The sequence below is a fragment of the Gadus macrocephalus genome, chromosome 5, assembly GCF_031168955.1.
Source record: "Gadus macrocephalus chromosome 5, ASM3116895v1".
In the NCBI taxonomy this organism is placed as follows: domain Eukaryota; kingdom Metazoa; phylum Chordata; class Actinopteri; order Gadiformes; family Gadidae; genus Gadus; species Gadus macrocephalus.
The window spans coordinates 9,914,376-9,936,938 of record NC_082386.1 but is presented as its reverse complement, the minus strand read 5'-3'; the positions used below and the strand labels follow the sequence as shown (position 1 = coordinate 9,936,938).

At 47.9% G+C, this 22,563-nt stretch overlaps 2 protein-coding genes across 4 annotated transcripts; one reads left to right on the top strand and one right to left on the bottom strand.

The window, feature by feature from the left end:
- Positions 1-2,118: 2,118 nt before the first annotated feature.
- Positions 2,119-17,375, top strand: LOC132457773 (TOG array regulator of axonemal microtubules protein 1-like). 2 transcript variants are annotated; one of them, XM_060052116.1, is made up of 23 exons: positions 2,119-2,342; positions 2,903-4,197; positions 5,932-5,998; positions 7,332-7,460; positions 7,545-7,808; positions 7,902-8,191; positions 8,577-8,809; positions 9,163-9,257; positions 9,372-9,542; positions 9,840-9,908; positions 10,464-10,636; positions 10,942-11,116; positions 11,657-11,887; positions 12,565-12,691; positions 12,818-12,923; positions 13,390-13,625; positions 14,138-14,296; positions 14,389-14,515; positions 14,611-14,753; positions 15,092-15,275; positions 15,380-15,599; positions 15,698-15,784; positions 16,003-17,375. In XM_060052116.1, the coding sequence occupies exons 2-23, from the start codon at positions 3,166-3,168 to the stop codon at positions 16,248-16,250; spliced, it is 4,566 nt and encodes a 1,521-aa protein (XP_059908099.1). In that variant the 5' UTR covers positions 2,119-2,342; positions 2,903-3,165; the 3' UTR covers positions 16,251-17,375. The 2 variants fall into 2 exon arrangements, with proteins under 2 accessions (XP_059908099.1, XP_059908098.1); XM_060052115.1 differs by having other exon boundaries at positions 7,899-8,191.
- Positions 17,376-17,667: 292 nt separating this feature from the next.
- Positions 17,668-22,534, bottom strand: ccdc28b (coiled-coil domain containing 28B). 2 transcript variants are annotated; one of them, XM_060052138.1, is made up of 6 exons: positions 22,123-22,534; positions 21,028-21,395; positions 20,492-20,661; positions 19,877-20,031; positions 19,323-19,345; positions 17,668-19,172 (listed from the first exon to the last, which is right to left on the bottom strand). In XM_060052138.1, exons 2-6 carry the CDS (start codon positions 21,261-21,263, stop codon positions 19,118-19,120), a joined length of 639 nt encoding a protein of 212 aa, XP_059908121.1. In that variant the 5' UTR covers positions 21,264-21,395; positions 22,123-22,534; the 3' UTR covers positions 17,668-19,117. The 2 variants fall into 2 exon arrangements, with proteins under 2 accessions (XP_059908121.1, XP_059908122.1); XM_060052139.1 differs by having other exon boundaries at positions 21,028-21,367.
- Between the last annotated feature and the right edge of the window lie 29 nt (positions 22,535-22,563).

Below are 22,563 nucleotides of genomic sequence, written 5' to 3'. Positions count from 1 at the left end.
GTATAATTATGGTCAATCATGTCAGTCAATTAATCCATTTAAGTATTTGATTATGCATGCTTATTTCTATTCAACACTACTTTCACTATAATGTAAATAACAAAAGTTACTTCTTTCATTAACCAGATTCAAAAATACCTGATTATGTTCATACTCCAGACATAAACACTTGTTTGACCAATAGTTATTCTACCTGCCCCCGAGCACTGGTTCAATCGATTACAGTCACTGATGTACACCAGGGCCGGAGTGGGTCTCACTTTCAGGCCCACCCCAATAGTGTGGAGCGGGTTGGGTGCTTGAGAACCCATTCTAGTTTTTGGAAAAATAACTTAAAATCACACGTGGACTATGAGGCCTACATATTATAGCATACATTTTCCTGCATTTCTCCATGTATTGTATTTATAAATTGATTAATTTCCTGCATTAATATAAAATGCAACTAGAAACTGCATCCTATCCTTTGCTGCACTCATAACATTAGGCTGTGTGCACACCCGTGGCTGTGTTCTCTCTGCTTCCTCCTAGCCCTGCCTCATCAGCATTTCTGGGCTGACTCAGTTCTTTAAATTCAAAAATAAAAATATTCTGTGGCTAAATGCATGCTACGACCATACAACATTTGTACTGATGAATCATACTGAACTGATGGTTAGCTTCTTCATTGCCTATCCCATGTATTTGTTATAGCGCGATGGCCAAGCCAGAGCCATAGAGAGAGATATCTATCGCTCTGGGCAAAGCTGGCCATCTAGAGATACAAATTGGGGAAAGCTTTTATTTGAAATGTGATGTTATCATTCCACTTTACACATATTGGCAACTAATTCTAAATTCCAAGCTCCCTTCTTTTACTCCAAGCATTTCATCTGCAGCGTCTTTATTCAATGATCGGAATCTGAATATAGCCTATCTGTTATTTTCTAATATTTTGCCGCATTCTCTCCCCATTGGGTAACACTTTGTAATAAGGTGCCATAATGAATAGAAAACTAGTCATTACCTAACAATTTGTTAATATTTGTTAATTATTACTAAAATATCTATTTGGCACAAGTTAATAGTTTTTTTTCACTGACCACAGTGTCATTGGATAGTGTTAGGGCCGTGTGTTATGGTTAGGGTTAGGGCTGTGTGTTAGGGTGGGGTTAGGGTTATACAAACCACTAATATTTAATTAATGATGAAAAAACTATTAACTTGTGCCAAATAGATATTTTAGTAACAATTAACAAATATTAACAAAAGGTTAGCTAATTACTAGTTTGCTATCTATTATGGCACCTTATTATAAAGTGTTACACTCCAGGGTATTTCCGTTTCATTATTTCTCCTTTGTCCTTTCTCCTTTATATTTTGAAACCATGGTATATGCTTCAGTAGAAGCCATGCACTTCTAGTTTTTAGAAAGACTTTTTTTATTTGCAATGTTATTGAAACAACTACACTACCCATAATCCTAAAGCGTAACACGACGTCTTTGATTGGTGGAACTGCTGTTACCATGGAAACGTTTACCAGCACCCGCAAAAGTCAAGTGGTCGTTGACTGCTGCCAATGACCTCGATCGCTTACCACAGCGAACCATAGCTTCCCTTAGATTAATGGAAGGTTAGAGAGTTTTGTAGGAGCTTTAGAGGAAATTAGCTCTACATGTTGAAAATAATGTTGATATAGAATATATGATACAAAAAATAATTAAAATATGTATTGTATAAGTGCTACGTTTGATAGGCCTATGTTGATTCAATTTAAGTGATCAATCCATCCTTCTCAGGTTGCCTGCAGAAGTCCCCGCGCCGCGCCTGGTGCAGCTGCGACGGAAGCCTGTGAGGAGCGGCACACAGCAAGGCCCTGCAAAGTAGACCCATCCGGAGTCGTTATGAAGTCCCTGTTGGGTGTGTACAATGTAAATCGTGATATACACTGTAAATCGCTGACGGTAAAAAAAATAAAAATAAGAAAGGCAAATGATTTATATGATACGATTTTTTTCTTTTTTATTATTGTCTCGATTGGTCAGTCTTTTCGTCATATGTTATTTTGAAGTGATTTGAAGTTTTTTTTTGTTGTTTTTTCGACGCCTTGCACACGTGACTGCGCTCGGGTCTTCTCGCCGCTCCAGAGCCGAGCTCTTGTCACCATGGAAGCGCTAGGTTTGCGACTTGTGTTCGCCATTTTGCTCCATGGATGTGTGGGCTTGTTTGAACGCCTCGGGAGCTTCCAACCCAATAACCCAAGAACATACGGATGTAAATAAATTGATTTGATACATTTAAAGGTCTGGCCAGGCCGAGGACAATCGGACCGCATTGTTTTCTGCCTGTGAACGTCGCCGAGTGAGTACTTAGTAGGGAAAACGGGGTCTAATATGGTGTTGTTTTTTAAACTTTGCTAGCGTAGCCTTATCAACTATACGATACCACCTAAAACGCACGACCCACATTGGATAGCTTTGCGATGGCCAAGCACAATGCCTCACAATGTTTATGCCGTGTACGATGATAATGCATGATCTAAACTATCGGACCATCGTCCTGTTGAAGGATGTAACGGTAACTTGCACTAATATATCCGTTTGGTGGGCTTAGGTTTTGAGTAAACATCTCTGCACTTTAAAGCCAGGCTATGTCAACATCGATCCTATGCTGAGGCGAAGCTGAACGCCCCTTTAAATGTGAAACACGTAACGGTTACACAGATAAGAGTGATGCGGACAGCCACAAGTGGTTGTGTGATCCGGATCCTGGGCGTGTATCCCCCTTTGCCTCTAGGATGAGGATTTTTATTTAGTCCAGAAACATCAAATGAAATGTCATTGTCGTCAAATACTTGCGACATAACTCTAGTCTGTTCGTTCTCGTGTGTCATCCTAATGGCCTGTATTTTGTATTTACAGCACAGCCATCTGTCGTTGTCATCGAACACTTTGTGAACAAGCAATGGAAACACAACAAGAGGAATGTTGTTCTGCTGATTGGGTTTCAGCCGAGTTAAATTCTTAAATCTAACCAAATCTACAAGATCATCAATTATGATACTTGGATTGATCTCCCAGGAGTAACACGCAATGGAAACACAACAAGAGGAATGTTGTTCTGCTGATGGGGTTTCAGCCGAGTTAAATTCTTAAATCTAACCACATCTACAAGATCATCAATTATGATACTTGGATTGATCTCCCAGGAGTTACACGAGCAGCTTCTGGATCTAAATAACTACCAAAGCCGAACCAATGGAGTGGAAGAACTTAAGCACATTCTTACAGAGCTTGATTTGAGGACGGTTCCATCGGACAGTATTGAGGAGTTCATACGATTCCTTTGTCGTCTTCTGGACGACAGTAATTTTAAAGTTTTGCATGGCACCTTACAAGTCATTAACGTGCTCATTCATAAGTTAGATTCCAATGTGGACCAATATTTCAGACAGATAGCTCTCGTGGCTGTGAAGGCTCTAGGGGACACCCGCACCGTCACCAGAACCGAGTACATGAACTTGTTCCGCCAGTTGATAGGAACTGCAGGACCCCAGAGAGTGCTCGACGTCCTAGTTGGAAGCCTGAGCCATAAGAACTCCAGGGTGCGAGAAGATGTGCTCAACATCATCACCGCAGCCATGCTCACCCATCCCAGGAGGGAGTTCAACATCCCTAAGCTCTGTTCCGAAGTCGCGCCGTGTCTGGCCGACGGCAAGCGGAAGGTCCGCCAAGCGACCCTCGAGCTGTTTGCCGTGTTTGACCATTGCCTGGAGACGGGCAAGAAGCAGCCCCTGACCAAAGCTGTGGACACGGTGGAGCTCAACGAGGACGTCGAGGGGCTGATGGCGGCTGTGCAGGCCAGACGAGCGAGGCACATCCTCCCCCGCCTCTCCTCTGAGTGGATGGTGGAGTACGCCCTGGTCGTGCCCAAGCCGGGGCAACGCTGCTCCCCGCAGTTCAGCCTGGCGGCCGACCTGGAGTGGGTGCTCCACGGAGGACGGGCGGGCAGCGCCAGGAGCTACAGGAGCGAGCCCGACGCGGACCGGCTGTTTGGCTACGGCAGCCTGGGCTCCCTCACCGACGACCTGCCCCTCCAGAGGAGGATCGCCAGCGCGGGCAAAGGCAAGAGCAAGCTGCCGTGGGAGATGTCCAGCCTGGCGTCCTGTGAGAACGATCAGCCGTGCAGTCTCCCCAATGGAAAGTCCTCTGAGAAGGTGTGGGCAAACACTAACGCTCTCCACTAAGGCTCTCTGGTTAAGCACCGTATCAATTGAAGCATCCAGGCAGATTTTGTATTGCGCTGCTGCTTTCAGTGCAAGGTCAGAAGGGTATTGTTGCAGTTTAGCTATGTAACATAATGCTTCCTTAGACAGCATCTCCTGTGTAACACTACGATAATACGATCTGCACATTGTGTCTAGAAGGCTTTACATTCTTTGCTGTTTTCGAGGATTGCATATGAAAGTGTGTGGGTGAACTAGCACGAAACAACAGTGCAACAGTGAATTCATTGGCTTCTTGGTTTTCGGAGCAACAAAGGCACCTTAATATCCTAGCCTCTCAAGAGCCCTGTGATTGGATTGATTGGCGGGTCTCCTTCTGCAATCACTCAGAGCTGCAAGAGTGGTTATTGCTTAGGAACAGAGGGACATGATTTATCTTTATTTGAGAAACGTGTCCTCGTTCTTTTGAGTCCAGCATATGGCAGCTGTAATCACGTCAACTTCAATCAATTTGACGTTTCTGATATTTTTGGTCCAATTTTGTATTATTCAATCAATTCCTATTAACAATTTTCTGCCGAAACTAGCAGTGTTTGTGCTGATTATTTACTAGAGACAAATTACAATACGTATTATGAATCTAGACGGCCTAGAAAGAACTTGAGATGGCGTTGAAAGGATGTTTTCCCAGATTTAGATTGGTTCGTGTTACACCTCTCATTGAGGTGAGTCTACAGAGAGCGGCAGGCCGATGGGGAGATGGGGTTGGTGTTGATTTCTTCTTAATATAGCTCTGTTGTGTCAGAGCAATCACTGGGATTCAGTCCTCATTTAGTTCCTCCCTCGTTCCCTTCACAATAAGATGCCCATTTACATGATGCATATGGTGGGAATCTACCTAGATTGTAAGTCCCTTTCTCATTGAAGTGCAGTTAACCTCTGAGGTGAATAACACAAATCTAACCAGAGGGGTAACGGTACTATTCGTTATTGCACCCAAGGAGAGTTTCGTAATGTACAAATTAAATAACTGACAGGTTGCATAAACACTTTTAACTGTTTTAAAATTGGACTAGCCAGGATCATTGTTAACCCCATACAGTTCAAAGCCTATTGTTTTTCCTCTGCCAATTATGTTGTGTTCACTATAATCAAAATACCTATTACTCTGTGGACCGTCAACAACTTGAGCGTCTTCTGCTGCAAAACCCAGTGTTAACTGCATTATGCGTGTCTCCAAGCAACACCTTTAGACTCCAGCTCACTTGTCAGAGGGGGACGGGAAACATAATTGGTGATATCGCAGCACTGGGGCTGTGAAAACATAGCTCCTGAACTCTATTCCAAGTGTGTGTGTGTGTGTGTGTGTGTGTGTGTGTGTGTGTGAGGATGGATGGATGGATGGATGGATGGATGGAGTCAGGTTGCCCTGACTCCATCCTCACCAGTGGTATGTGCATGGTAATAATATAAATGTACACATTGATAAATGTCTTTATATTAGATGGGGTGCAACTGAAGGCCTCTTGTGTTTCTTGCTTTGCGCTGATCTGAATTCCCTCCTTTGCTCTTTTTGTGCTGTGGATGGAGAAAGCCGCAGGGCGTCTTTACCGATACCAATTGCATTAATTACATCTATGTTTATTTGATCAACTCGAAAATTGCAATTTCACCATGTGAATTACTGCAATGATTTTCCCTGTGTTACATTGTACGCCATGTTAGATTGCCAGTGAAGAATACCTGTCCATCTCCAGGAGGTTAAGTCCAGAAACCTACGTCCCTAGTTTTGGTAAGTGTCTCTCTCCAACCACACTCCCGCACCACCACCAAAACACACACACACGCACCTTGTATCGGCTCTTGTCCCGAGATTCTCACGAGTTGACTAGAGTTGCGTTCAAAGTCAAGCCCAACTCCAAATTAGAGCAGCTTTGAGTTGGATTACCGAGCTGATGAAAGAAGCCTCTGCTTTGCACGTCACAAAAAGCTCTGACATGGCGTGTTGCTAGGTCGCGGTGCAGTGGTGACACACCTCTTGCCCACTGGTTGATGGTGGATAGGAGGGGCTGGATTAGTGCTTAAACATGCACCTGCGCAAAAGTGCGCCGTCACCCCGGGTCTGTTAAGCCAAAAGAAGGTATGAAAAGGTGTGCTGTTGTTGAACTACTCTGTTTCTACAGCGGCCGCTTCTGCACACCGCCATTCAAGCTAATCTACCTGTTCCATCTCTTGTTTTCAATTCTGTGTCGACAAATCAGCATTTCTTAATCAGAAATGAGCTGACTGAAGGATCCAACCCTGATGTTATGCTCCGCTATCCAAAAATGCAGTTTCCTACGGGAAGAGACTAGGATCTATGCCTCCTAGAAGTAGAGCCTAGAACGGTGGAATTATGGTTGATAGTGGAATCCTAGACCAATCTTCATGGTGGAGGCCACCTTGAAGTTGTCTTATGATTCATGTTGTTGTTTTTTTCACTTTGTTGTTATCGTACATAAAATCATTGCTGTTCGATGAAGGCAAAAGCTTGCGCGGGTCAATAGGGTTTCACAGCCCTAATGGCTATGAGTTTTGCCAAAATTGGTCTTCGGCTACAATCCATCTGATTTCACTTCTAAAAGTTATGGTGGTAATCCTTAAAAATAGATAAAGAGTAAATCAACTGCACCATACCATTTTTGTGTTGTTAGTTATTTAATAGTTAATGGTCACTTTAAAATCAGTGGAGGATTTTAGTGGATGGAGTTTTTCTTAATGCACCTGCTAGTCTTGCAAAACCGCAATTGCCAAGCTAGACAACCCTCAAGTGTACAATGTTCACTGAAGCCAACAAACAAGAATGGATTTGGCTAGTTTTGGTCACAGAGCATGAAGAATTTGTCTTATCTTTTACATAAAAAATGTACTATCTGACCCCTGTGCATCCTTCCACCTTGTCCTAAGGCCTTCATGTAAATAGTCGACGGGTTCCATCCATTTCGGCCACATTTCAAAGGCGTCATGGGTTCTACATGACCGTGTGCTCGTCATACAGGTCACATCTCAATGCAATCTCAACGTATGGCTTCGGTACCCTAAGCCCGGCTACATACACTGACTCCGGTAGTGTGCTTCCCATGTAGCTTCAGAGGTAGCGGACAAGCGCCATTCGGGCCGCAGGAGGGAGTCCCCCGCTCGCCTCCGTCGGAGCGGGAGCCTGGACTTAGACCCCGAGACCTTCAAGTCCATCAGCTTCAGCGAGACGCACAGTGGTGAGACATCCCTCAGTGTTGGGCAAACCGATAGCCGCGATGAACCCGACGGTGCCGGACTGACCTGTGTGTTGTCGCCGACAGCCACGCCCAAGGCGTGCGTCTTCTCGGGGAACCCCGGCGTGGAGCGCACCTTCTCCCTCCCCGCCAACCCCAACACGCCCGGCTCCTTCCTGCTGCCCTCCTACCCGCTGGCGGCGCTTCCCGGCGGCCTGCTCACCCCCACGCTGGCCCGGCGGCGGGCGGACCCCTCCCTCTCCATGTCCAACACCTGGCCCAACAAGAGGGAGGGCAGCCCCCTGCATCCGGAGCCGGGCCCCTGGAGGGACACCGCAGGCAAGGGGAAGGGTGAGTGTGGCTCCTCATCCCTCTACACGGCCCAAGGACCGTAAGCCGTTCCCACTTGACTCCCCACTGTGTCCTCCCCACCCTCTCCAGCAGACCAGACGTCCAGCAGGTGCTCCCCCAGGCCTCTGAGGGCCTGCCCGGTCAGCTCCTCTGCATCGTCCTTGAACGCCGCCGCCGCCGCCGCCTCCTCCTACCGCCGGGCGCTCGGCGGCGTGAAGGCGGTCCTCCCTGGGATGGAGCGCTCGCAGTCCTATAACGGCCAGAGGTCCCAGGCCCCAGGCAGCCCGCGGGGCCGGCCGGCAGAGAGGGACCTGGATCTGGAGCTGGGGGGTCTGGGCTCGGCGCGGGGGCCGCAGGACGACGAGTCCCTGGACATGGAGGAGGTCAGACGCTTTCCCTGTGATTGTGTTGCTGTGAAGGGAATACGTTCCTCTCGCACGCATGCCTGGTTGAACGCAACCATACCAATGTATGTCGGTTATCTGACACGGTTGCAATTGGAAAAAGCAGATTTTTAGGCTTATTTTAAGATTAAGAGTGACATTCTATTGGACTAAAGCACACAAACCCAACAACCTTTTCCGTTTATTATCCATTTGTTATCATTTATTGATGTTCAAAACGTGAGAAGATCCACATTCCTTGAGCCTCGTTATGTTGGCCAAAATAATCCACGCCCCACCAGAGCTGAGACCGAGTGTGGAGCAGCTGTTCTCCGTCCCACGCCACAGACACTCATCCCCCGCCCTGTGTCTCTTCCGTCCACAGATGCTGAACTCCCTGCGCTCGTTGCGCAACAGCGCCGCCAAGAAGCGGGCCAAGGTTAGCCTCAGCGGCTCGGAGCAGGACCTGGACAGCCCGGATTCGGCCGTGAGGCTGGAGCTGGGCCTGGACTCCCCGTCCCGCGACTCCCCCGCGGTCATCAGCCCGGGCAGCGAGAGCGGGCTCTCCAGTCTGTGCTCGCCACCCCACTCCATGGGGCACAACGGCACCGACCTGAGGTACAGACCCCACGGCCTCCAGGGCGCTGGGGGGGCCTCACCCTCACCGTCTGGGTTTTAATGGAAGGTTCTGAGGCAAAGTCGGTGAAAACAGTCACTGCATTCTCCTGTGGGTGGGGTTAAAAATATAAATATATTAACAATCTATAGTGTGTGTGTGTGTGTGTGTGTGTGTGTGTGTGTGTGTGTGTGTGTGTGTGTGTGTGTGTGTGTGTGTGTGTGTGTGTGTGTGTGTGTGTGTGTGTGTGTGTGTGTGTGTGTGTGTGTGTGTCTGGGTTACCCTATCCTAGCCCATGTGAGGTCGAGAGAGGTCTTCTCCCAACCCTCCTCTCACTTGTCATGCTTCCCAACAGCCCCAGGCACTCTGGCCCTTCCATGCCCCGCGCTGCCAGGGTGGCCTCGCCCCGGCTGAGGTCTTCGGTGTCTATGGATTTCAGCTGCCTTCAAGGTACAGCCAGAGAGGATCATGGTGCCGCCGCCGCCGCCGCCGCCGCCGTGCCCTGTGGTGCATCTCACTTCCTTTCCTTTTTAAAAAAAAAAAGTATCTTTCTTTCCTTTCCAGGCGTGTCCCAGAGAGACAAAACCTCCCCTGAAGTGGGCGTGATCGGCCAGAGGCTCAGCTACTCTAACGGACCAATGGAGCATGAAGATGGCGACCGCACAACAGAGGCCTCTTCCCCGTTGGTCAGAACGAGCTTTCGGGAACCAATCAGAGCAATGAGGCCAGCAAAAGGTCAGCCAAGGATTTCCGAAACAAACAGACACATTTTCTGTCGTTAATTGATTCCTACGGTACACGTTTAAAAGCATCCTGCAAATCGCATCCATTATTTATTATCTATGATGCATGTTTAAAAGTATCCACCGAATAGCATCCATTATCTATTATGAATACATCCTGCGCCGCTATATTCAATTTCCTGTTGGCAATGATGTTATGACTCATGTTACAGTGTTCACCATCTCCCCGATGAAGCATACTTAACTGCTTGAACCAATCAGCGATCCCTGAATCCCTCTGTTTTCCCAGGCTCTCAGAGCTACAGCAGCAGCAGGAGCTCTCCGGCCTCTGTCGTCCCTGAGGGCGTGGTGGGGAGAGGTCAGTGCGCCCGCCCGGTCCCCCCCGCACACTCTGCCCCCGAGGCCCCCGTTAGCCCTGCCTCACTGCGGGGCCCGGGGCCCTCCTCAGTGGGCTGTTATGACAACACACTGACTGAGGCAGCCCACTTACGGCCCGCCGCTATAAATAGATAGAGCGGGGAAAAGGCGGAGGAGAAATGTGAGCCCATGGTTGGTTCCAGGGATAATGCGCTTGTGTTGTGCAAACAAACAGCCGCTACAGGAATGAAGAAATAACAGCAACTAGTAATTAGCTTTCTACTCCCCGCTGCCTTTCTACACAAACATCCCCCCCCCCCCCCCCCCGCACCCCTTATGACTTACCCTTCCTCACCCCTTATGACTTACCCTTCCTCACCCCTTATGACTTACCCTTCCTCACCCCTTATGACTTACCCTTCCTCACCCCTTATGACTTACCCTTCCTCACCCCTTATGACTTACCCTTCCTCACCCCTTATGACTTACCCTTCCTCACCCCTTATGACTTACCCTTCCTCACCCCTTATGACTTACCCTTCCTCACCCCTTTCAGGTGTGTTTGGCTCGGGTGTGATCTGCGGTCGCCCCATCGGGGCCACGTCCCCGTCCGAGCTGGGGGACTGTCTGACCAGGCCCAACGGGGACCTCCCAGCGCAGGGCGTCGTGGGCCAATCCCTGACCGGCACGCCGAACTCTGACCCCAGGGTCACCGCGGTGGACAGCACGGTTCGTCCTGCAAACATAACCGCAATCTCCCAAACGTGATGAACCGTACTGGGCGGGCGCTTTTGCTATTGGTTGTAGACTGGTACATTGGTCCCAGTATCTGATCGGTTGTTGCATCGTTGATCGATCAATTTAGTGACAAATATTTATCTATGCATATATTACGTATTTTTATGTTCTATTGCCTGCCTCATTGAATGTTTTTTGATTTTGTATTTAAATTCTTATTCCTCTATCTTGCGCAGAGCGCCCGTGACTCTAATTATTTCCCTCGATATTGACACGTCTCATCAACCCCTGTGCAGGAGCGTCTGAGGAACGGCAGGGTCCACCGGGAGAAGCTCCGGGGCCAGCCCCCCCACCAGGCAGGGGAAGAGGCCGGGCTCTCTGGGAAGCGACAGCAGAATGGGGGCCGTCACGTCCCCAACCAGAGCCTGGCCGATGAGCCCAAGCTGGAGGAGATGCTGTTCGATAGCAGAGGTTAGAACGGCATCTCTTACACCAATCAATAAATTCAATGTAACATAATGTTCTCTTTTTAAATGATTGAGCCTGCATAAACATTTAGTGCTAACACATAGTCATGACTTATCATAAAGTCATGCAGACGGGGATGGCTTTGTTAATCGACGTAACCCATCTGTTATGTGATGTTAGTGGAAGAGACAGTTTTGTTTACATTATCGGTGGGTTCGGCCTAGTCTGTTGCTCACTGGTACAAACCGTCTGACGGTGTTTAATCCACGTGCAACACATGCAACTGATGCACTCTGGGTGTGTAAACTATTGACTACTATTTAGAAGAAAATACTGTTAAGTGTTATTATCCAAAACAGGAGCCATTCATATTTTAGTTTTTTTCCAATATAATAGAAAATGAATTAAACGTCTTAAATATCAGAACCCTGTTTTAACTTTGGTGAAAGAATGGGATTGCCGTTCAACTATTCATCCTGGTAGTTTGATGTCCCTCATTGTCCTGAGATGCGCTCATGGCGTTCCCTCTTCCCTCTGGGTCAGACCTACAGCTGAACGGCAACACCTTGACCTCCACCCCGGCCGGGTCCCTCGCCAAGGGGGCCCGGGTCAGCCCCGCCAGTCCCCTGGGGTCCCAGAGCCCCCTCAAGTGCTTCACCCCCCCTCACCAGCCCAGCCCCCCGACGGTAGCCCCCAGCAACCCTAAAACCTCGGCCCGCCTCAGGAGGGCCCCCAGCCTGACCAGGACCCGGCCCCCGCCCTCCCACAGCTCAGGTCAGTACCGAGGGCGGCCAGTAGGGGCAGTGCAGGGTCAATGAGGGGAGGGAACAGGGGGGTCGACCGGGGCCGGACATATTTAAGCTTTGTGTCTTGAAATGCTGTCGGCTGCCTGAGACGGACGAGATACACAAAGGAGAGCGCAGAGTTACGAGATTGTGAAAGTAGAAACCTAGAACGTCCTCATAATATATTGTACAACAGGATGTTGAAACACAAACAGTACTCGGGAATGAAGGTGATGTTTCTCGAGTGAAATTCCTCAAAGGGCTTCGCACTGGAATCAATGCTGGGAATAATAAAGAATGATTTCATCCTGAAGCCAAGCAATCTTTCTACTTGGCAAATCTGTTCCCTTTTTTCCATTGTGCGCGTTTGGGCTTTGTCCACTCGCAGTCCGTCGACCATCCCACTGCATTATGTATGGCTGAAGCAGTGCCGTGTTCCATCTTCCACTTAGGCCTGATTAGACCAGGGTGCACTGCATGGCTGAGCACACACCTGACAGCTCTGTTTTGACAGCCCTGCCGCCACCTAAACACACGCTGCCCGTCTCCATGTTGACAAGAGGTGTGTGTGTGTGTGTGTGTGTGTGTGTGTGTGTGTGTGTGTGTGTGTGTGTGTGTGTGTGTGTGTGTGTGTGTGTGTGTGTGTGTGTGTGTGTGTGTGCGCAGATGAGCCGGCCCAGGGCACCCTCAGCAGCCACAAGCGAGACCTCACAGAGCCCCCTGAGCTCCGCCCCTTTTCCAAACCTGAGCTGGCGATGACACACAGCTTCAGACTCATCAGCTCAGATGACTGGTGAGACACACACTCACACACAGAATGTGTCAACACACAGACACACACTCTCAGCCTCACACACACACAGAATTTGTCCAAGCAGTCTGAACTTTCGTTTGACTGATCTGCTGTGGTTGAACGCAGGGAGAAGAAGATCGAAGGGCTGATGATGCTGCGCAGTCTGGCCCAGTACCACATGGACACGCTGCAGACCCGGCTCCACGACGTCTGCCTCGCCCTCGTTCAAGAGGTAGCTCCCCCTCTATGGGCCTGCTCAATGGTGCTCTCTCTCGCTCTCTCTCGCACTCTCTCTCTCTCTACCGCTTAACCTGGAGCCAAGCATCGGTCATTGTGGATGGGCGTGGAAGTGGGCGGGGGGCCAGTCCGTCTGGGGTGTGTCCAGTCCGTCTCTGCAAGTGCAAAAACAAACTCAATCCAGTCTACAGCCTAGTCTATATACCATGCTGTGTTTAAAACCATCCCAAACAATTCTCCATCCTAGAACAAGTGGTTGATTCGACATTAACAAAGTTTGTCAAAAATCTGCCTTGAAAGGAGTGTGAAGCGTACTATAACGTAACGCCTGCGTTGCATTCATATAGCGCCTTTCAATCCACTCAAAGCCCTTCACAGAGCGAGAGCGGGTTGAAGTCCACCACGTTTACCGAACTGAAAAGGATCCCTCGACCGTGTCCGTGTCTGTGTGCGGTTCTCAGGTGAGGAACCTGCGTTCGGGCGTGTCCCGCGTGGCGGTGTGCACGCTGGGCGACCTGTACTGCCACCTGCAGCGGGCCATGGACCAGGAGGTGGAGGCCACGGCCCGGGCGCTGCTGCACAAGGCGGCCGAGAGCAACGCCTTCATCCGGCAGGACGTGGACGCGGCGCTGGGCCACATGGCGCGCCACTGCACGCCGGCACGCTGCATCAACGCTCTCCTGGTCGGGGGCTTGAGGTCAGGGCGATGCACGCACACATGCGCGCACGCAAAGCAGGCACGCACACGCTGTATTGCGCCTTGTTGCGTTTGCTGGTTTTTTTACCACCAGTGCGCATCTGCTTGGGTGACATTTTTTTGTACAATCCATTTGTTAAGTCAAAGAATCGGCGGCAGTTGTAAAAGCAGTGTCCGATGTGTTTTTGAATGTGAATAGCCAAAGCTCATTTCTACCGCTTTGTATGGGCATGGATAGTTCAAACATTCATTAAAGGTACAGGTTACGTTTCAAAATCTGTGCCTCGAGCATTAAGACAAGAACAGCTTCTCCACCCATGACTGCACACAGACAAACATACAAACAGAACAACATTTAACCAGGGCTGGTGGGTAGGATACATCGGTTGTGCATTTTGTCGTTGATGTATCTTTGTGTGCGTCCTTCATGTTGAGCCTGTGTGTGTGTGTGTGTGTGTGTGTGTGTGTGTGTGTGTGTGTGTTTGTGTGTGTTTGTGTGTGTGTGTCTACAGCCACCTGAACGCCGTGGTGAGGAAGTGCGGCGCCCAGCACCTGGCCGACCTGCTGGAGCGGGTGGGCGTGGCCCGCCTGCTGTCCGGGGGGAAGGACGTGACGGACAGAATCCTCCCGGCCGTGGTCAAGCTGGCCCAGGACTCCTCCCAGGAGCCGAGGCACGTAGAGCCCCCCGATGCCCCCCCCCCGTGTTGGGTGAAGTCCTGTCCAACGGCTCGCTGACGTGCTGCTCCCACTCCTCCCCCTTCAGGTACTACGGCCGCCGGATGCTGCTCTTCCTGTCCTCCCACCGGGACTTTGACACCATCCTGGAGAAGTACATCCCCGCCAAAGACCTGGCCGCCGTCCGCGACTCAGTCAGCGTCCTCAAGACCAAGGTGCGGAAGGCCCCGCCCCCTCGCCCCAACGTACCGCTTGGCGACGCGTCGTGTGAACGTTGTTTTTGTTGTTGTTGTTGTTGTTGTTGTGTCAGGGTCTGGGCGAGATGCCCCAGGACCCGCCCTCCGCTCGGGGCAGACGCTCGCTTCCCGGCAGTGGCACCATCAGGGCCTCATCGCTCAACAGGGAGCCCCTCAAACAGACCACCCCCACCACCACCACCACCATCCCCCCCAGGTGAGACTCCTCCCAGACACATGACAGCCACCTCTGAAATATGTTGGTCAAAGTAAACTCACTTGTGCCATTAGGTCAGCTCCTCTCTCGGGGTTTCGTTCTAGAACCCACATGATGGGTTTTGTTTAGAAGGCCTCTCCCATATTTATTTATGCATATTATTTTCCCAAACTTTGTAAACTCAAACGGCACAAACTATATTTTTTCGGGTAAAAAGAACCAAAACAAATGAACAACCTTGATTTATTTCCAAGAACATACAGTCTATATACTGTGTATATATACATGTAGTAAGTATCTATGCTATTTCCTGCATTCCATTGTGTGATGCCCTACAGGGAGCCCAACAGCCAGTACAGCTCCAGAGCTCAGGGGCACAGCATCGCAGACAAGACCGAGTACATCAAGCAGCTCACCACTCTGCTGGAGTCCAAGGACTTCAGGGAGCGCATCAAAGGCATCGACCAGCTGGTGGCCGACTGCCAGCATAATCCCAGCATGGTCATCCACAGCCTGTTCCCGGTCAGTGAAACACCCCCACCGCTCGTAAACGCCCACTACTTCACACCCTTATCCCTTTCCTGTTCATTTGGTGACCTGTTCCCCGGTTCTCCCCGCTCCCCCAGGTCTTTGACGCCTTCAAAGCCCGCCTGCAGGAGTCCAACAGTAAGGTCAACCTGTACGCGCTGGAGGCCCTGCAGAAGATCGTGCGCCTGCTGAAGGACGACCTGTCCGGGGTGGTCAACCTCCTGGTGCCCGCCATCGTGGACAACCACCTCAACTCAAAGAACCGCGCCGTGTACTCGGCCGCCACAGGGGCCCTCTGCGAGCTGGTGCTGAGCCTCGGTGAGGGCCCGACGGGGGAGCTGTCCGGAACACGGCCCGGCCTGACCGCGGCGTTGTCCTTGTCGTTCCTCATGTGTTCTTTCCTTCCCCCTCTCCAGACAGCAGCCTCCTCCTGCAGCCCTTCTGCACCAAGGCCCTGTTCCTCAGCGGCCAAGCAAAGGTTGACCTGATCCAGAAGGTTGCAGGTATGTTAGTGGATCAAATGTTGCCTTTTTCTTTTTTTAGTGATCAGCAGCGAACATGTGCATACCATTGTGTGGCCAATGAAGAGGCATCTGATACACTCTCTGCTTTACCGCCTCCATCTCCTCTGCCTCTTCCTCTGTCTCCTCCTGTCTCCTGTTCCTTGGTTTCCTCCTCCTTCTCTTCCTCTATCTCCTCCCCCCCCCCCCCCCACCCCCAGAGCTGGTGACGGAGCTGTACCCCCGCCGGCCCCAGCTGGTGGAGCAGAAGGCGCTGCCCCTGCTGTGGTACCTGCTGGGCCCGTCCAGCGGCAGCGTGCAGGGCCGGGGCGGCAGCGTGCGCCGGGCGACCACCAGCCTGTGCCAAGCCCTCCACGATCAGATGGGGCCCGGCCTGGTCGAGAGCGCTGGCTCCCAGCCCCCCAACGTCCACAAGGACCTCAACGAGCTGCTCAGAACCATGTCCTGAAAACAAATCATTCAAACAATTCCAAACACAACCAAACGACGAAAAGACGGGAACGACTTTTACTTGAAGAAAAAAAAGAGATGTTCTGCATTTCTATCAGTGCCTGCACTTTTTGTATACTGTTAAAGAGAAAGTGTCTTACTTCTCACGAGCTCCTCGACTCTGGACCCATTATATCTCAGCGAGATGTCCTCCGGGCCACGGACCGTACAAGGCGGCCCTGCATCATGCTGGTTTTCATCAGGTCCCGCGAATCCTCCACAACCTGCTCTCTTTGCACTTTAACAGGTAGCTTGTCGTCGTTATCAAAGACAGGATTTTAAGGATGCGAATCCGATCCTTGGATTGCTGTTGCTATTTCGTTTTTTTGTTTCATCAATGAAAAGCATCTAACGTTATGTACTGTAGACCAATCAAAACGCACCGTTGCAGAATGTAAGGCGGAAATGCACAGAAAATGATAATAAGTGAGGGACGTCTATATTTTGTTGTGGTTCCATTTGTTGAAAGTGAATTATGGAGATTTTTTCAATGTGTCTTACAAGGTAGAGATGGATTGGGATACAGGGAAAAATAACTTTTGGTACAGTTCCAATGTGTCATTGCACAGTATTAGCCTAATCTGTTAACCATATGTGGTAGGATGATGCAGTATATATTATTTATCTTGTATAGTTTTGGTTTTCAAAGTCCTATGGTATGAAATGTTTATGATATGCGGAGTTGGTTGTGTTCTTATTCTGCATGTCGTCAAATCCAAATCAATGTTTATATTTTTGTTTAAAGGATATATAGATATAGATATATATACGTACACTGATGCCTGATTCAAAGTTAAACTTATTTTACTGGGTGTATGTGTTGGGGAGAAAACATTATTTACACAGAGTAAAACCCAAATTAGTGATTATGTTTCAGTGTAGTGCCAGTCTTTAAGTAACCGTTACACTATTCTGTTGTATTTATATTTAACTTGTTCGTGAACAAACAAAAGGATACCGACAACCTTATAGATCTACAAATAGTGTTTTTCTGTAAAAAAAAAACAAACACTGAGTTTCTTAATTTGTGTCTATACAGGGTAGCAGTTCATAAAGAGAGCCATTGCAGAATCGCTCTTTGCTCGAGATGTCATGTTTGCACTCAAATCTCTGCTGTTTGAGATTACCATTCAATTAATCCACTTGTTTGATTATGGATTGCTGACTAAATTGGTGAATCAAAATGTATCCAGCAGCGTATTTTGACTAGGCTGTGCATTTGTACTTGTTAATTGATAAATAATTCTGTCAAAATTTAAACAATCAAAATCTTCACTCCATGGCCTTTTCTGCTATAGATAGGCCAATGGTCAATACTTTTACAAATAAAGTTTAAAAAGATACCAAAACATGGATAAAAGTTACACGATTAAACATTGAGCTTTATTCCCTTTTATTTTTGTGTGCACAGGTGCAAAATGCATCATCGAAGGCTTATTCCATCCGAAATCTATTTTTCTTTTATGTGACGTAATAAGCTCACAGACGTAACAACAAAGCCATACTTGGGGGGAGGTTAATATTTAAATGGGGAACAAAAGACTTTGCAATGCAAAAGCGAGACGATGGAGAATCCCAGCATCCTGGATAGCCTTTGTAACCATTAGTCACCATGTACACAGGCTCAGGTTTCTTCAAGAAGAGGTAGGCTTCGCAGGCGCTCTGAACCACCATAACATGAGATGTGTAAGTAGCCAGGAAGATTTTGCTTGCAGTTCTGTTCAAACATTATCAACTCAATGTCTTTCTTGAATGCCTATTACTCATATAACATGGCTATGGTGCATTACTTTTTCCAAGAACAAAGGTGGAATATATTTCAAACAGAAACTTCTCAAGATAGCTGCCACACTGAAAATGACAGATGAATGCCCACTTGTGGTGCACAGTGGCTCCGTCCGGATGGAGATGTGGATCAGGGAGAATCCCCCTGTGAGTAACCCATTGGTCATGGCTTAACAGTAGTTGGTTTGCAGCATTGCAGTAACAGGTTGTGGAATAGCTTGTGCTTTAAGGGGTTCTGCCACCAAAGCTCTAACGAAGCCTGAAGCGTTTCAAAGATCGCCTACAAACAATTTTCATCATTCATATCAAAACCAACTAATAAAAATACAGTTGCAACAATGCACATTGAATATAAATTAATATTAATGTCTGTTTCGCACATCCTGCACAAAATCATCAAATATAAACTTTTTTGTCAACGTCTGGTCTGTACCTGTTACATTTATAGCAAGATATTTAAAAAACCTCATTGGGGAGGGTAGAGTAGTGGCCAAATTCCTTAAAAATCCTGATATGTCCTATATTGTTTTGTGACAACACGAACACCTTTTTGCTACTTTCAGTTGCTATGATTCAATTGTGTTTCCAATAATGCTTTACCCGAAAATTACCTCACTACAATGACCCACTAAACCCTTTACACAGAGTTGGTACGCTCACAACACTAACTATGGGTCTCATACTGTAGAAAAGGGTCCATGGATGTGGTGCTGTTATAATGTGAAGAAATTATAACCAAATAAATAACAAACACATCTCTTTTAAATATAAGTTTCTTACACACCAGTGAAATAAATTAAAATGGTATTGTGCTGTAAATGGAATATAGGCTTTTGGTTTACACTTCATCTAACGCTTGCTACATGCAATACATTTTTCATCATCTACCGTTCAATAGAAGATACTGCTTCCTTTAGCTTTTCGACGCTTTGCTTTGTTTGCTGAGGCATCAAACGTCATAGCAAGGGGGCACCGGTTTGATGTTTGACCGCGTCCGCAGGAACAGAGGTGTTGGGTCGCACATCGTCAACGCCGAGTTGGTCAGGGACCGGACGACTTGGGCAGGTCTTGGTTCTCAGCCAGGTGAAGCTTTTGTCTGGACACACAACCGTTAAGGGCTCTCACACAAAACAAACAGGACATCCAGAGAATAGACACAGCAATTGTGGTTTCATTTTTAGCACCTGGAGCTCCAGGTCAGCCCTGTATGGAGCCGTTACATGGGTCAGACCGAACAAAAGGATACATTGATGTGCTGAGTTCTTCCAGCTGTGGGAACAAATGAGGGGTGTGTGTGTCATTAGTGCCCTTGAATGGGTTCCTTGTTCAACAGCTGTATGTGTGACTCTGTATATTAGCCAGTATACTGCCCCCTAGCAGTGGTTTTACAGCAGAGGATATCCCAAACTATAGTGGCTATGTGGTTAGGGTTAGGATAGCTTTAAATGAGGACTTAAATATAAATTCAAGATCTATGTTCATTCCCCAGCTCGTCAGAGAGAAGAAAAAAAACAATATACATGTATAAATATACATCATATAAATATAATATCAATAATCTCATACTATCAATACATATTATAGATAAAGTATATCAAATGTATTTTATAAACTTTTATTTAATATAATGCACGTTTATTATCCATATGTATTCGAAAAAGACAAGGGCATACATGATTTATACATATATTAATAAGTCAAGTGTTAATATTAATATTATGAATGATTTTACAAATGTCTTGATTTGGATCCTACTGCGGGCAGTCCCTAGACCTCTCTGATGGCGGCGGGGGAGCTTACGTTGCAGAGCAGGTGCTCCAGGTTGTTGTCCGAGGCGCTCTTCCTCTGGTCCTCGGACAGCTCCTCCACGTGGCTGTCGAGGCTGAAGTGCAGCCGCGCCAGCTTCTCCTGCATCTCACGCACGTGCTCCAGCTGCTCAAAGGAGCACACCTTGCCTGGACACAGGGGGCAGAGAGAGGGGAGGAGGAGGCTTGAGGAAGGGGAGCACAAACTTTAAACAAATATGAAACAGAGAGGCAGTGTGTAATGCCGTTTAATCGCAATATTAGAGTTTGTATCGTCTCGTACTTTGATTAATGTTGCATTTTAATAAAGCGTTAATGTTGTCTTTTCTTACTATCAATGTGTTACCATGCAGAATTCTGACAGTATTTAGACTACACTATAATAATGAATATATGCATCTTTGACTGCCCTTTATTGGCCTGTCAAATATCCTCATCCATACAGATTGCATTAAGACTATTTGTGAGAGTATCTGGGGCTGATCCCGTGGAGAACAGTTCATTGTTGTGACCACAAGCCTATTGGAACTGGTTTCTCCTTTCATGGCTTGAGACCAGACCAGTAACTGGATAGCCCCCTGGTGGCCAGGCTGGGGGGAGGCGGGCTTACCGAAGGCCTGCAGTTTGCCTGAGTGGAAGTCGTTGAGGAGGTTCAGGAGCCCGCCCTCCATCTCCCGCACGTCCGACACGTCTGTGAGGAACGAGTGCTGCAGGGGGGACGACTGGACCACCTTGCTGGGCCCTGCCGGCTGGGGGGCCCGCGACTTCTCCTTTGGGGGCCTGGTGGACGGCGGGAGACACAGCCGTGGTTGATCAGTTTTCAGACAATCGGTTGTATCAAGATAAAAATATTGATACACTAAAAATGTATACCAAAACTGAAGATCGAAAAGCCTCATTAAAAATGTTGAATACTAGGTTAAGGGGGAGAACTGTTGTAACTTGGGTCGTTGAGAAAATAATATTGATGCAACCAAACATTTATATTTCCGGATGATGTGTGTTTGATGTGCTTATGGATGTTGGCCCATGGCCAATTGGCCATACGGGGATGAGATGACCTTTTGGCCCACACAGAGCCTGAAGGACCCCCCCCCCCTCCTGCTACAGCACTCCTCTTCACCACAAACCGCTGTCATGGCTCACCGGGTGACTTTGGGGGGCGCTGCGACCGTGGCCAGAACCTCTCTGGGCGGTCCCGGCGCTCCGATGGACCTCTTGTACTTCCCTCGGTTCTTGGGGGAGGGCGGCTGAGGCAGACCCAGAGAGAAGGTGGCACTTTTGCTGGCCGGCAGCGGGGGGAGCTTGCGGGGGTTTATGGGGGGCGGCGGGGGCTGGGGGAGGGACACCTGGGGGCTCCTCCGCTTACGTTTGTCCTCCATTCTGGTCTGATTTGTTCTGGCTGGTTATTGGTTTGTTTGCGGAATCGTGGAATGAACGGCGGGCAGATTGTTGAAGAAGGCCGGAACACCTACCACCTGAAAAACTTCTTGATCAGGAGCCTGGATGGATGACTGGAAAAAAAAAAAAATAATAGGTCATCTGTGACACAACAATGTCGTATACTTATGAAAGGGTACAATTGAAGTTACGAAATGAATAATAGGGATAATTTAAAAAACAATGGAAAGATATAGACGAGTACGTAGGGCTAAAATTATAATAGTTATTAGGGATAGATCTATACAGATCATGTAGGCCTATTAAAGCCTATTCAAACGTAATGCAATAGTGAGAAACGGTGCGTCCCAGGTAAAAATAAATGGGCGTTGTGTTTATCACGTTTTAACTGAGCAAGCCAAAGCAAGGAAGCAACGCTCCAAGTAACTTTAACCAAGAGCTTTAGTGCCTCAGGTATCTGAACTGGATCTGTGGGAAGAAGACCATATAAGGACGAATCTATTGAATGAGACAACCTTATCACATCCAATAGCCCTCTTTGTCTATTCTAGGACACAGTGGCTATGCAATCCGAGATGCTTTCTTCAATTGTCTCTTCGTCCAATGAGGACCAGCGACTCTCATCAGCCCGCAGAAGTAGCCTACAATCAGAGGTTCGCTGTGCAAAGATGGCTACTACACAATGCGAAAAACATTACCATCACGATAGCATAACTATGCGGTCAAGTGTGTATTTGTGTTAGGTAATATCGTTATGTATCAGTATACCATAATGGTAAAACTCTGGAAACCTCTTTAGATACATAAAAACGATCGCAAATAAAGTAGAATTAGGCTTACCGAGGCAATTACGGAGAAAGACCAAACCATCTGGACACTGGATCACAAATTCTGATTCATTTATACGTAAACGATTGTTAGTGCTGCGCATTAGCGGTTATGTATTTCTTTGCAATAACACTTTGTACCATTTATTTACAATAAATAAAATAGAGCCGCGTATCAATACCCTTGCTAGAGCCGAGCCAGTTTAGATCCCCCTCTTAAAGGGCCAGTACTTTGTTTTCACACAGAAAAGGGGCGGGGAAATGTAATAATTATTCAGCGGCCAATCTACAGGGTACGGTACTTTGGATGACTGCAATCGATGATGTTCTGAGCAGAGCTATTTAGTTCTCAAAATAGATCTTGTTTTGAGAACACTCTGACCCGAATCTATCCATTGCCATGACTTTACATCCAATATAAATCAAAATACTTTAATCCAATACGCTGTGACCG